Source organism: Belonocnema kinseyi, chromosome 4, assembly GCF_010883055.1.
Source record: "Belonocnema kinseyi isolate 2016_QV_RU_SX_M_011 chromosome 4, B_treatae_v1, whole genome shotgun sequence".
Taxonomy (NCBI): Eukaryota; Metazoa; Arthropoda; class Insecta; order Hymenoptera; family Cynipidae; genus Belonocnema; species Belonocnema kinseyi.
This window is the reverse complement of record NC_046660.1, coordinates 122,874,668-122,889,608: the sequence shown is the minus strand read 5'-3', so window position 1 is coordinate 122,889,608 and position 14,941 is coordinate 122,874,668. Positions and strand designations below refer to the sequence as shown.

At 36.0% G+C, this 14,941-nt stretch overlaps 1 protein-coding gene across 2 annotated transcripts in view; it reads right to left on the bottom strand.

Moving 5' to 3' along the window:
* Nucleotides 1–473: 473 nt before the first annotated feature.
* Nucleotides 474–14,941, bottom strand: part of LOC117171828 (caseinolytic peptidase B protein homolog) — a 51,608-nt gene continuing 37,140 nt past the window's right edge. For both annotated transcript variants that reach the window (XM_033359458.1, XM_033359459.1), the window contains exons 10-11: nucleotides 911–1,208; nucleotides 474–820 (exon numbers count right to left, since the gene is read on the bottom strand). In XM_033359458.1, coding sequence (XP_033215349.1) covers nucleotides 642–820; nucleotides 911–1,208 — 477 coding nt within the window. In that variant the 3' untranslated portion in view covers nucleotides 474–641. The remainder of the gene's footprint in view (nucleotides 821–910; nucleotides 1,209–14,941) is intronic.

The following is a 14,941-nucleotide window of genomic DNA, read 5'->3' as shown; positions in this document are numbered from 1 at the left end:
TCGAACTGAGCAGGCTGTACCAAGGATAGAAAGTCCAGCTTGTGGTTCTCATAATCGGCTGCAATGGTGGTATAAAAGCTTAATTTCTTAGCCAACTCAACAAAATCCCGACTTGTCAGCATCAGACCGAGTCCATCGCGAGCCAGATGCAAAAGGTTATTCTTCTGGGATCTCTTCATCTGGTCCGTCAACATTGTTCCTCCTAGCATTGAACAAAGGTTAGTCGCTTTAAAACAGTATTCAGAGGTGAAAACTTTACCTCCAACTGTGCCGCCTGCTGCGTAAGGTCATCCGCGTCTAAAGAACGGACTCTAACGAACAGTGCTGTAGGAAGTGTCTTGCGTAAATTTCCCGTTTTTGCTTACCTTGTAGGATAAAGGGAGCAGGAGTGGACGACGTACACGTTGCGGTTGCGTCGGGATTGATTGCTTTAAGGAACTACGATCGTAGCTTCTGGAGCATACAACTTCGCATAATAATTTACGGATAAATTTAATGGTAATATATCATATAAACATTCTTTTTTCTCATTCGCACGCATATACATTTTATACAACAGATCCTAAAATATAGACAACTTCGTAGTTTGAACGTTTAGCTCCCTGAGACTTTTTGACACCTAATTTCTAAAACTACAAACTTTATCGTGTAAAAAATACGTTTGTCGCTGACGTAAATCCATTTACGTTGACTTTTTTAATCACGTCATCTGCAACTGCAATATCCACGAATTTATTTACTCCTGCGGGTCGAACAGACAGGCAAATGCTGACGCCGCTTTCGTGCCACTTGGGTTTCACTAGCACGCAGCATCCTTTTCCTGTAGATTGCCAAATAAAATGTTTCCTATATTATAAGTATTATGTTTTTCTTTTATTAATGAGCAGGGAGTTTTTTTTTTAATACTAACCTATTTGGCCTCGTTCATGAGCTGCTGCTAACTGATTGATGACTCTCCTTTCAACTTCGTATTTAATCGAACGAGCACCATAATGTGAATCATATCCATCCGCTAAGGCTGACAAGACTTCTCTGTCCCATTTCAATTCAATTCCGTGACGTTCTTGAGCTCGAACGGCCCATGCTTCAAGTTCTCGAGCTACTAATTGGATAAGTTCTGTTCTAGAGAATGGCAGGAAATAAACAATTTCATTGATCCGTCCTAAGAACTCGTCCCTACGAAAGTGAGATTTTAAAATTGGTCGCACCTGCAAGTTAAATGTTATCTAATTAAAAAACACTGTGGATTATAAGCATAATCCATACATCAGAAAGAGTTTTGAAATCTTGAGCGATTCAGAGAAAAAATCTTTCCTTCGTAGTATAATTATAGCACTTGCGCGGTAGCGCGAAAGCCTTTTAATTTTTTTTGACAAGCGCACCTCCCACGACTGGAGTTCCACCATGCCACGAGCATTTACCAAAAATAGTATGTCGGGAATCACCATAACTTTAAATAATGGCCTGAGCTATGACACATAAAAATATAATTTTTACTAGGTTTTAAAAATCCGAAACAGCTTAAAATTCTTCTAAATTAACGCTTTCACTTCTTTACTCGAATATTTACCCTTTGATTTTTTCTACTTTATCAAAAACATTATAATACATAATTTTATGTCTTTACTAGAACGTCAATTTTTGACCCCTTAAGGGAAAAATTTACCAGGTTAAAAATAAACATTTTATTTAAAAGCTTCTTCGTTTTTGTATAAAATCTAAGAATTCGAAACAAGGATAAGAATAACTTCCTTAGTAAGAGATAAACACACAAACATACTGAAAATAATTTAAGATTCAATTGAATATAGATTATTTAAGTTTATTGCATTTAGGAAATTGCAAATAACAAATGAATTCAGAAAAGGATTGTTTTTGCTTTATTCACTTTATTTGACTATAATTTGATTTCACTTAATTTTTAAGTGTAGGGGAACGCTTCTGAAAATAGAAACTCTTTCAACTTGATCTCCACCGATTATTTATGTTCCGATTGTAGTTAAAATCCTTCCACTGGGTGAGAAAGCGGGTACGGTTGTGCTTTTCGAATTGGATTCTCAATAACCGTGATAATGGGGTCTATCAAAAACTGGATTTTGTCACGCTTGTCAGCCTTTGCTTTTGGTCGGTCGGTATGGGCACAATTATTACAGGTGATTATTGCTTGTCGGGGAGGTCAAAGGATTTTTATCAGTAGGCTGTTCACTTTCTTTTAAAATTTAGATGCACTAGAACTTCAAGTCGAATTCAGTTCGACAGAATTTCTGGAGCACAATACTAAACTGATTTTAATTTATGAATGGGATTTCATGTCGACCACTGGAGACACTGTTCTTGAAGGTGAACAAAGTTCGACTAAAATGGATCCAAAATTGGGTTTCGTAGGAAGTTTCTACATAATGTATACGTTCAAAATCTGAAAGAATCAAAATCGCAGCTGATCAGTATATCTGATACCTCACCAATGGAAAATCACATGAAATTGAAAACATACGGTGATTTAAGAAACAGTTACGATAAATTTCGTCCCACAGAAAAAAACAAAAAATACAGCAAAGACTGTCATAGTAAAATAAATCTTCCTCTTTTCACTGAACATGATAATACTCACATTTTAGATAAATGCATTATCTCCGAACTACATGTTTTACAGGGATTCATAAACAATTTATTCTGGAGAGCCAAACACATCAAAAAACTAAAAGCTGTATCCTTAAAAACATCATTAAAGACCTTCGGAAAACTGTAGAAATTAAATTGCAAGGGCACAGACGCAAAAATTGGATTGAAGAAGTCGGTAAACTTCAAATTAAGGATAACTTTATACATCGTGTGACTAAAGCCCTAGCGAAGACGCGAACTAATATTCCCCCTCTCAAAAAGAAACCAAACGTTCGCGCGCTCAAAGAAAATCTCCTAGCGGCAAATTATGCAAGTAACTTCGCTCCACGTGACGAGCCATCTGACCCTCAGCACTCTGCGGAATGAGAACAAATTGTCTCCGATTTTCTTAAAATTCCTAGTACCAATAATTTCAAGAACATAGCCCATAAGGAACTAACAAAACAAGTTGAAACTACTAAAAATAACAAAGCCCCTGGTCCTGATTCAATTTCAAACTTAGTCCTCAAAAAACTTCCGATTTTGTGTCTCACTCTCCTCGCCAATATCTTCAATGCATGTATTTAACTAAGCTACTTTGCTAACTCATGGAAAACATTCACATTATAGTTTTTCAGAAAAAGGCAAGTATCCATATCATCCAACCAGCTACAGATCCATTAGTCTTCTTAATGCAATAAGCAAAATAAAAAAATAAAATAATACTCACACGCGTAAACTTTCACTTCGAAGAAAACAGCATCCTTAAACCACAACAATACGATTTTAAAAAGGTCACTCTGCACAGCACATGATGCTCAAGCTAACCGAAGCCATTATCTTAAATTTCAAACCAAGAAAACAAACTAGAGCTATTTTCCGTGATGTAGAAAAAGCTTTTGACAGTGATTGGCATGTAGGACTGCTCAGAAAACTAATAAATTACAATTTCCCAAGAGGGCTCATCCTCTTTATAAGCTCTTATATTTCGAATGGAAAATTCTCTGTCAAAATAGGCCAGACACTCTCAAAAAATAAACCAATCGGGGCGGGTGTGCCCCAAGATAGCATACTAGGACCATTATTCTTTGCTATTTACGTAAACAACATTCCTGACGTCCCCGAAGTTTCAATTGGATTATATGCAGATGACACCGTGTTATTCACTTTCTCTTCGTCCGTTCCAGAAATTTTAAACCTACTTAAAAAGCACTTGAAGTAATCCAGGCTTGGCCTAACCTCTGGAAAATAAAACTAAACGTATCAAAGTCAGAATCAATTCCTTTCTAAGTCAGAAGACCAGCTAAAATTGATCCACCCAAAATGTTTAACGATCCGAAAGAATGTAAAAACTCCGTGGGGAGGCGCATCAAAAAGTAATATCAATCACATTCAAAACATACAAAATAAATTTCTCAGACGTATCACAAAAACCTCCAGATATACTAAGAACTCTGTCCTTCAGAGAATTTTAACTATCATACATTTCAAAGCATATCAAAGACTTTCCCATGAAATAAGTCACCCAGGTCGAGGTGGCCCTATCACCCCCGATCTACTAGCAACTTTCTTTTTTTCGACCCTCTACCCTACTTCCTCCTCTTCTTCATTTCCCATATTTTTTTTCTATAAAATAAATTAACAGATTTTTATGGTTTTTTCCCGCTTGCGAGCTTTTTTTCTCACTCATAATTAAAATCACTTTAAACTCTAGCCAATTCAAAGTTCTCTCAGATTGTGTAATAATGTCCAAACGGGTAACTTCTTCAAGTCCCACCATTTTTCGGGGAGATCATTAATCGTGTGTGTGCGACTGGCGCGGCTTCGCCACGCTAGCCGCCCACTCCCGTGCATTGGATTTCACAAGAGGGAGCGATGGTTGGAGCCCCCTCATCCCCACCCTTTTTTTCTTCTTATCTGGTTAGCGCACTGGTAACCCATCGGGCCTCGAGTCAACGGTTCAATTCTCTGAGCCGAAATCAATTTTTATTGAAGCTCACTGTTTATGCTTACAGCACTCGACAGTCATCCTTGCTCTTCCTTCCCTTGAGTAGCATTCACGTTTAAAATTTGTCTACATTTGTCTACACTCGCAATGTTCGCATTTCGAGGCATTAATTATTGCTGAAAGGAACAAAAAATTAGCACCTACTTTCCAGTAATTTATTATGCAATACTTCATTTCCTTTCACAATTTTATTTTCAAATTTTTATTCTCCGCGAGTTGGATGTTTTTATAAAAAACCGAGACCCGATACATCGTTTTATTTCACAAAATTAAATATTTTTAAATGAATATATTTCCGAAGACAGTAGTTTTCGTCTGTTAATAGGACCTTTAGATAGTATGGTAAAATTTCCAAGGCTGTGACTACAAGAATTGGTTTTTTTATTTTCTTATTGAAAAGTAAAAGGTTGCAGACATACGTATGTCCGTCTATTTTTACCAATTTATGCATTCTGATTTGTTTATCTGATCAGTAAATGTTATTTACTGATGCAATATTTTATTATATGTGGACGTCCACATGAAAAAGGCTCTTAGGGACCATCCATAAATCACGTGACACTCCTATGAGGGCGGGGGGAAGTCTAGATAAATGTCACCTAATGTCACAAGGGGTGAGGGGGTGTTTGTTTGAAAAGTGTCACGTGACGCAAAATTCGTATAAAAAAATGTGATGTAACGATTGAAAATCATTTAGAATTCATTTAGGAAGAAAAACATAGAGCCGTTCTAATTTTGTGTAATATTAAAATTGTATATGTATCTATTATAGAGAATTATTATACTAGTCAAAATAAGAGTTATTTTCCAGATTATTTTATAATCATTCATTGGAATTTTAAACAAATATCGTTCATTATTTGTTAAACAAAGGAAAAATGGGAAGGTCCGTTGTGACCAGTTTTACTTAAGGAAAAATTCGAATTTTGCTTAAGTGAAGGTCAACATTATTATTTTCGGTTTTGACTACTGAAGTCAATAACACAGGCCCACAAAAAAGAAAAAGTGGGTTGTGCGAGAGATCAGAGTATAGTATCTATACGTATTTTGACGCGCTGAATCCGAATCTGACATCAGTTTTGCCCCAGCACGTCAGCGTTTCCCCCTAGATCCAGAAAATTCCCTAGTAAATCAGCTTTCCTGAGTATAAATTACCCTTGTTATTGCACGCACATATGATCTCTTACAGGTCTCGAGACGAACAGTACGAACAGACGCTCTCGACTACTCAAGCACACTAGCGCCATTGATACTCAATATCGATAATCGAATTTGGTCAGGTAATATAAATATCTGTCTTACCTACACAATTCAAATTTCTAAAATGACAAATCTTTTAATCGAATCCTTAACATTACCCCCCCCCCCCCGTTGGAAGCTTCCGGTTCAACAATGGTCAAATAAATTAACTAATAATAAAATATATCTTCAAAATTCAATCTTTCGCTTCTTCTACCAAACGTTTGACAGGCAAAACCGCAAGCTTAGAAATCGGTCGAGTATAAACTACAGAAGCGGTGCGAATAACAACTACTCATACGAGACCATCGGAGCCTTTCTTCGACTCGATTACCCGACCTAAACCCATTTCGTAGAAGGCAAATTTTCCTGTTTTAACAATAAAATCTGTCCATTACATAAACTCTCCTGTTGACTTCTCCATTTATTTCGCTGTTGTAAAGATAAAACATAATCCTCTGACCAAGATTTCCAGAATGACTCAAGGAGTTGCTGCCAGAGCTGCCATCGGGATAAACGATTTTCTTTAACATCTAATAAGGAATTTTTAGCTATTGCGGTCAATTCATTTACTCGACGTAAATTATGCTTAACGCTTCGCACACCCGATTCACAGATGCCTCCAAAATGCGCAGTTGCAGCCGAAAAATATTTCCACCGAATTTTATCGTTAACTAAATACGTTTGAATTCCAGAATTTTTTAAAACCCGATCAAACGGCTCAGCAATCTCGCGATCTGCACCTTTAAAATTTGAACCGTGATGACTATAAATGGTATGAGGTAATCTTCTTCTAGAGAACATTTTTTTCAGAGCTGCGATAAAGGATTCGTATAATCGCTTACTACCTCCAAATGGATGGCCCGAACGGAAAAACAGACAAATACTGCGATGTAGGCGAATTGAGTAGCATTGCCTCGACCTTTTTTCGCCTTAATTTCAAAGGTTTAGCATAGTCTAGACCTACATGCGTGAAAGGCCCTGAAGGCTGTGAAATTCTAGTAGCAGGAAGAGCTGCCATCAATTTCTCAAAAATGACCGCCTTTTGGCGTGAACAAAAAACACAATTGTAAATATCAGACTTTACCATCTGTCTCATTTTTAAAATCCAATAATACTGTCGAACTTGAATCATGGTAAGCTGAGTAGCTCCATGTAAACATTTTATATGATACTATCGAACTATCATGGTCACAACTGGATGTTTTTTGAGTATAGCAGAATGACGTCACTTAAATTCCAGCGGTGCATTGGCTAGTCTCCCTCCAACACGTAAAATCCCCTCACTATCAAGGAAAGGATTTAAATCTAACATAGGGCTTGATTTTGATGACGATTTCTTATCCTCGAAAAGAGAGTTTTCGGATGCAAACAAACGCCTTTGAACTAAACGAGTACTTATTGTTTCTGCAATCGAACAATATTCCGATAGCGAAGAGTCATCTTTTAAACTATGATTTCTTATTCGCGGAAATCGAAGTAACAGGAATTTAATGTCATAGGCAATAATTCTTAAAAACTTGAACCAGGATGAAACTTTTAGAATCAAATTGTCAAACCAAGTAGGTAATACTTCGGTGACGCAATGAGCTTTCACGCGAATCTCCTCCATCGTTTCTTGATCTAACAGGGTCTGAAAATCAGACCATAAATTCCTGGATTGACCCAGCCACAAAGGACCCTTCCACCAAAGTTGATTTTTAATAAGATCCGCAGGCTTTACACCGCGTAAAGCCAAATCTGCAGGGGTTTCTTCGGAACTTACGTGACCCCATAATTCCATGGCAGCTACTGACTAAATAGTAGCAACGCGATTTGCCACAAAAGTCGACCAAGGGGAAGGATACTTCCTTTAACCATGCAAAAACTATAGTAGAGTCTGTCCAAAGTAGTGATTTCATATCCTTAAATTCGAAATTAGATTTAACTGCTGACATCAATTGAGTCAGCAAGAAAGCTCCGGACGACTTCAATCGAGAGACTGACAAAGTTTTTAAGGGAGCAACTTTAATTTTACTAGATAGTAGTGTAATTTGTACTTCTTCATAACTAAGTACCAAACGCAAATAAACAACAACTGCATAAGCTGTATTTGATGCATCCGAAAATCCCTGAAGAGTCGAATCAATTATTTCTAACCCTTGTCCAGTCCAACGGGGAATTGAACATTGTCCTTATTTAGAGAGCTCCTCACAGTAAAGCTGCCAAAATTCAGTCAAATCCCGAAGAAGGCATTCATCCCAACTGAATGATTTCAACCACAATTTAAGCATAAATATTTTAGCGATAATGACAACTGAGGACACCCATCTCAGTGGATCATAACATCGTGCGATTACAGACAAAACAGATTGCTTAGTCACGACAGAAGTCCCAAAGACTTAATCTGATACAAAAAAGTATCTTGCCCAAACACCCAAATAATTCCCAACGGGTAAAAGCTATCTCAGGGTTCCCATCCAGCCCCTTAACCCAGCCTGCGGGGGGTCTATTGTTTTGGCCGAGTATTTTTCATTTAACAATTCATTGCTACTACTAAAGTAGTTCTACTTTAACACCTGGTTGTTTAATTTTTAACCAAAAAGATGAATTTTCAAACCAAAAAATTAATTTTATACCGCAAAAAACCAATTTTTAACAAAGTTCAAGAACTCTCAACCACACAGTTGAATTTTTAACTAAAACACATTAATGTTTAAACAAAAAGTTTAATTTTTATACGGGAAGAAAACGAATTTTTAAAACAAATTCAAGAATTCTAAAGCAGAAAGTTTTCAACTAAAAAATATGAAATTTTAAACCAGAAGATGAATTTACTTTAAAAAAAGACGAATTTTCAACATAATTCGAAAATTATCAACCAAGCAGTTGAATTTTCAACTAAATAAAATGAATAATTATACAAAAAGTTTAATTTTCTATCTAGAAAAAACTAATTTTTTAACATAATTTAAAAATTCAATTCATTGCATGTATTCAAACATTACATTATTCCTTCGTTTGAAAAATGTATTGGCCCTGAAAAGGGCCGATTTTTCTTGGCTCTCACTCGCTCCTGATACGGCAGTCCTCATTGGGGATAGAATATTTTAAAATATTTCTTTTGATAAGTCTGTAATAGGGTTGTTTTATAACTTTATACAACATAATTTTTGAATGGGTAATTAAAAACTAAACTAAAAAGTCTTTTATTATTTTGATTTTTAGAAAACTATTCTTAAAAAGTTTATATAGGCTAAGCTGTCAATAACGACAGCGGCCAATAACAGAAGCGAATGTTTGAAACGCAACTAAGTGATTGACTCAGACACTGGTAGTCTAGTCGCCGCTATACACCAGTCGCCACTAATAGTTTTGTCTGCTCTAATAGGTCCCCCAAGATAAATTTTGTTAAAATTGTCCAAAAAATGTCTCCTGAATATGAATATCTTAGTATTTTATAAGCCATTAATGCATTTCTATCCCCAATGAGGAAGGTATAATGTATTGTTTGAATACATGCAATGAATTGAATTTTTAAATTATGTTAAAAAATTAGTTTTTTCTAGATAGAAAATTAAACTTTTTGTATAATTATTCATCTTGTTTAGTTGAAAATTCAACTGCTTGATTGATAATTTTCGAATTATATTGAAAATTCGTCTTTTTTAAAGTAAATTAATCTTCTGGTTTAAAACATCATATTTTTTAGTTGAAAACTTTCTGCTTTAGAATCCTTGAATTTGTTTTAAAAATTCGTTTCCTTCCTGTATAAAAAATAAACTTTTTGTTTAAACATTAATCTGTTTTAGTTAAAAATTCAACTAAATGGTTGAGAGTTCTTGAATTTTGTTAAAAATTGGTTTTTTGCGGTACAAAATTAATTTTTTGGTTTGAAAATTCATCTTTTTGGTTAAAAATTGAACAACCCGATGTTAAAGTAGAACTACTTTAGTAGTAGCAGTGAATTGTTAAAAGAAAAAATATATATTTTTAGTTACAAGTAATTTAAGTATCAAAAGAAAAAAAGAAATTTGTAACTATTCAATGTTCAATCCGAAAAGATGACGGGTCCCTTAATATGTAGTCCTGCACTGTGTTTCCTTCCTTTTCCTTTTCCTAGTGTCTCTCTTTCTCTTCCTAGTGTATCGCGATAGTGCGTAGCGTGTAGGGTTCGCAGTGCGTTGTTGAAAAAGTCTGTACCGCCAGCGCTCGACTCGGCCGAAACAATAGACCCCCCGCAGGCTGGGTTAAGGGATGGGAACCCTGAGATAGCTTTTACCCATTCCCAACACTTTATAAAATTCGTCCTCTTTTTAATGTTTCTCAATTGCAAGTCCATGGTCAGTAGGATCAATATCCTCAAGTAATGACACTGAATTGCTTGCCCATTTTCGCAAAGGGAATCCTCCTCTACTCAGAAGAGCCTTTACCTCTTCACGAATTCTGAAAATGTCTTCATTGGAATCAGCTCCGAAAACACAATCATCAATATAGATTTGTCGTAATAAAACAGCTGAAGCCAACGGAAATTCAGAACCTTCATCCTTTACCAGTTGCTGAAGAACTCGCAACGCCAAGTAAGGAGCTGATGAAGTACCATAAGTAACGGTCTTTACTCGAAAAGCTATTGGGTCTGAATTAGGATGAGAAAACCACAAAATTCTCTGATAATCTCGATCCGACTCATGAACTAAAATCGGCCGATACATCTGAACAATGTCTGCCGAGTAAACATAACGAAATGTTCTCCACTGTAAAAAAACATCGAAAATTCCCGTTTGTAATATGGGACCAATATGTAAATGATGGTTGATGCTCCGAATCATCCAAACTTTCATTCTTCCCTTTCGGAAATTCTACATCCGCGGTTTTTGCAATTTTCTCCAAATGTAATAATGTGATATCTTGCTTCACATTGCTCACACGAAAACGTACTAGGACATGTATTTACAGAATGTTCGCCTTGCAAACAATTAAAACACAATCGTTTAGCCTTGACAAATTGTAAACGTTGCGAGGCATTTTTCTTTTTAAATTCATGACATGTAAATATCTTATGTGCTAGCTTACAGAGAGGGCAACTATTAACACTTGACACGACATGGGATCGCGTTGTCTCAACTCTAGGTTTCTTTTCATCACTTCGCTGTACAGCTTCCAACGCTCTTATACGCGAATCAAGAAAACTCAACAATTTTGAAAAATGCGGATATTCAGTAGTGTTGCATAACTTCAATTCCCACACGAGCCTCAATTCCGCACCAAGCTTTTGTGAAATATGATATACTAAAATGTCACTCACACCAATCGAGTTATCAATATCATTTTCTGGAACAGCTGTCAAATTCGGAAATCTACCTAAGTTTTCTAACGCCGCGATTCTTTCAATAACGGTGTTTCCAATTAACTTTAAAGAGGTTACAGAACCATCTTTTATCTGTGGAATTGCGTACAACAACTTTAACTCAGCTTGAGTAATAGCGTGCGGAATGTCAAATCGATCTCTTAAGCGACCCCATGCCGAAAAAACTACTTTCTGTCAAAGGTAAATTTTTAATAATTACGCGGTTCACCCTCTAGTGAAAATTTCAAAATATGAAGCTTGCAAATTGTCAATAGACGGATTTTTAATTACTAAAGAATTAAAATAATCCCTAAAGTTGCCCACTCTGTTACCTAACCAGAGAAATTCGGAATTTTTATTGAAGGCAGCGGCGTAGAGAAACGATGTTGAATTGGCGTGGTTGGTGAAGATGTTGATGGCGACGCCATTGTCGCATCCCCATTCTGCCTCTCCAAATCCGAGATGATCTTGTAGATAATATTATTAGTATTCAAAAAATACTCTTCGGCTGTCACAAAACAATTATTCTTGAAATATGAATGCTCGCTGCCTGGCTTCGAATCCTGAATCTGGGCTTCTGTTATGACACATAATTGCCATACGTTGAAGAGGGTGCTCAGTCGGTTCCTTAAAGCTGCTACGGTTAGGTTGGCACCCCTGAACCTCAGTGCTGAATCGCTGTGGCGTCTCAACGTTTTCATACAGTTTTTTTTTTTTGTTTTTAGAGCCGTTGCTCAAAAGTCAAAGGCTTTGATTCAGCCATGATTTCTCTTTTTTCTAATATAAGAGAATCAGTTTTTAAATTTCACTCGAGACCGAGGAGTGACTTTTAGAACCCGCGCACATATCACTTAAGTTCACTTTTTAAATTTAAGTGATACAAAGAACAAAATCACTTTTTCAAATTGAACGAATGCGGTCCTCGTAACTGCCTGCGTGGCAACTCAGAGCCCTGAGATGATTGCATCATCCAGTACGTTGCGATCCAAGTAGCCCAAGATGGCTTCCAAACGCTTTGGAGAGACGGAAAGAGACGCCTTCCAAATGATGCCCTTACCTGTTGAGTCACAATGGCCGACACGCCACACCTCGTTTTCTTATGCAACCCTTCCTTCAACAAATCCTGGCAGGATCGCAAAATACTGTTAAGATAGATTTCAATAATCATTGAATTACCCAAAAAAAGGTCAGGATCGCCATCTGATTTCTCAGAAAAATGTTTATATGGTTCTTGGCGCTGATGAGCACCTTTGTTAAAGGACATAATGCAGGTTGCCGAAAATAATTGCATCAGAAACTTTCATTAAAGTATACACTATTTATTTAGACTCTCCACTACGATATAATAGTAAGTGTACCTACCTGTATTATTCACTGTAGAGATTAGAAATCTTCTACATACTTTTTATTATACAGCCTGTAACATACACGATATTTCTTCGAATCTGAGTAATGTGTAAAATTATTTTTAAAAAAAGATAGTCTGAGAGAAATTCTACTTTTCATTAAGACGCTTGATTTCTATTTGCAAACGAATGTTAGGAAATAATAAACAAACCAGCCCATCTGGTCCTCGCGCATGCGCAGACACACGCTGTATTACTTCATCACACGAATTACGACAGGAAAACGATGAAGTTTATCCTTTTTTAATATTTATAAACAATTAATACATTCTAATCACAAAAAATCGCCTAAACATTAAATAAAAACCTGCTGAGCAGGTGAAGAAATTGTTTATATATTTTTTTAAATCCGAAACTGTTTTTTAAGCAATATCTCTGATGATGATTTTGTTGGCAAAATGTACTTTTGAGTTTCATTATCCGATTTACAAAAAAAAAAAGTTTATATTTTAAGTTAGATTTTATACAATTTTGTGTTCAGGGATATGCTTAATAATTCTGTATCTATTATTTAACTGTAACTGCAAATATTTTACTAGAAAAAGACTCACGCGAATGTCGATTAAAACGACAAAACGGGAACTAGTTATAATTGCCAATAAAATATTTTCCTCTTAAAGCTCAAGCTAAATTTCATGAAAATAGTTACAACAAAAAGCAAATTATTTAATTAATTCATTGAAATTAATGAAATTTGTTTACAATGTATAATTTTAGTTCATTTTTTGAAACTTGAAGATTTGAAAACATATTAAGAGATCATTTTTTTATAATCTAAAGTACAAATACGTTGTTTTGTATTATATAAAATAATGCCCATTGTTGACAGTTAATATTTACAATAAATTAATATTTTCAAAAAGAGAAAAACCTTAAAAACAAAAGATTGTTGCCACAACACTTCAGTTTGATATCATCCTTTAAAATAGCATGTACCATTCTTAAACAATACGAGGGCTGTTCGATAAGTCAGTGACTTTTTGAATAAGATATTTTTTTTGCAAATAAGCATTTTATTTCGTTAACGCCATCTATGAATAGACTCTTGTTAAATCTTGAGCAAGCTGGATATTTAGTTTGTGTTTGACAACCATTGAAAGTACATAACCTCGTGAATTTTAACGAAAATGGAAAAAGTGAATTTCGTGTCCTGATTATGCATTATTGTTTACGTAAAAAAACCATTACTGAAACGAAGGAAAGGGTTGATAAATAATATAAGAACTCTGCACCATCAATTTCGATGGTTAATAAGTGGTTTACTGAGTTCCTATGTGATCGTACCAGCAAAAGTGACGCCGAACGTTCAGGTCGTCCAAAAGAGGTCATCACGCCGTAAATCTTCGATAAAATCCATGGAATGATATTGGACGCTAGGAGAGTAAAAGTGCGTAATGTGGCTGAGTCTGTAGGCATCTCAACTGAGCGGGTACTAATACATGAATATTTGGACATGAAAAAACTATTCGCGAGATGGGTGCCGCGATTGCTCACACTCGACCATAAGCGCAACCGTGTGACCACTTTAAAGGAGTGTTTGACGATGTTCAGCAGCAATACGAACGAGTTTTTGCGCCGTTTCGTAACCGTGGACGAAACGTGGATCCATCACAATACACCAAAGACCAAGGAACAATCGAAACAGTGGGTTTCTTCAGGTGAACGTGAACCCAAGAAGGCTAAGGTGGGTCTGTCGGCCAACAAGGTTATGGCCACAGTTTTTTGGGAGGCACGCGGTATCATTCACATCGATTACCTACAGAAGGGTAAAACAATCAACAATCAATATTATTTAGAGCTTTTGGACAGATTCGATACTGATTTGAAGAAAAAAATGCCGTTCCATCAGGACAATGCACGGGTGCACACGTGTGTAGTTGCGATGGCAAAAATCCATAAATTGGGCTACGAACTGCTACCTCATCCAGCATATTCTCCAGATTTAGCCCCCTGCGACTATTTCCTGTTTCCAAACCTGAAGAAATGGCTGGGCGGTAAGAGATTTGGGTCGAATGAAGAGGTCATCACCGAAACAAACGCCTATTTTGAGGGCCATGAGAAAACCTATTATTTGGAAGGAATAAAAAATTGGAAACACGCTAGACTAAGTGTATCGAACTAAAAGGAGATTATGTTGAGAAATAAAACGCTTTTTGCCGCAAAAAAATCTCTTATTCAAAAAGTTACTGACTTTATCAAACAACCCTCGTATTTGGATCATTTGACGCTTTAAAAAATTTAATTTTGTCAGCTTTGTCCTGCTCCCGATTTACAAACAAAAGAAACGAACCTCACAATTTTTATTCCAGATTTCAACTCTGCGGATATTTGATCTAAAAGCAGTTTTTCAGTTTTCTTTCG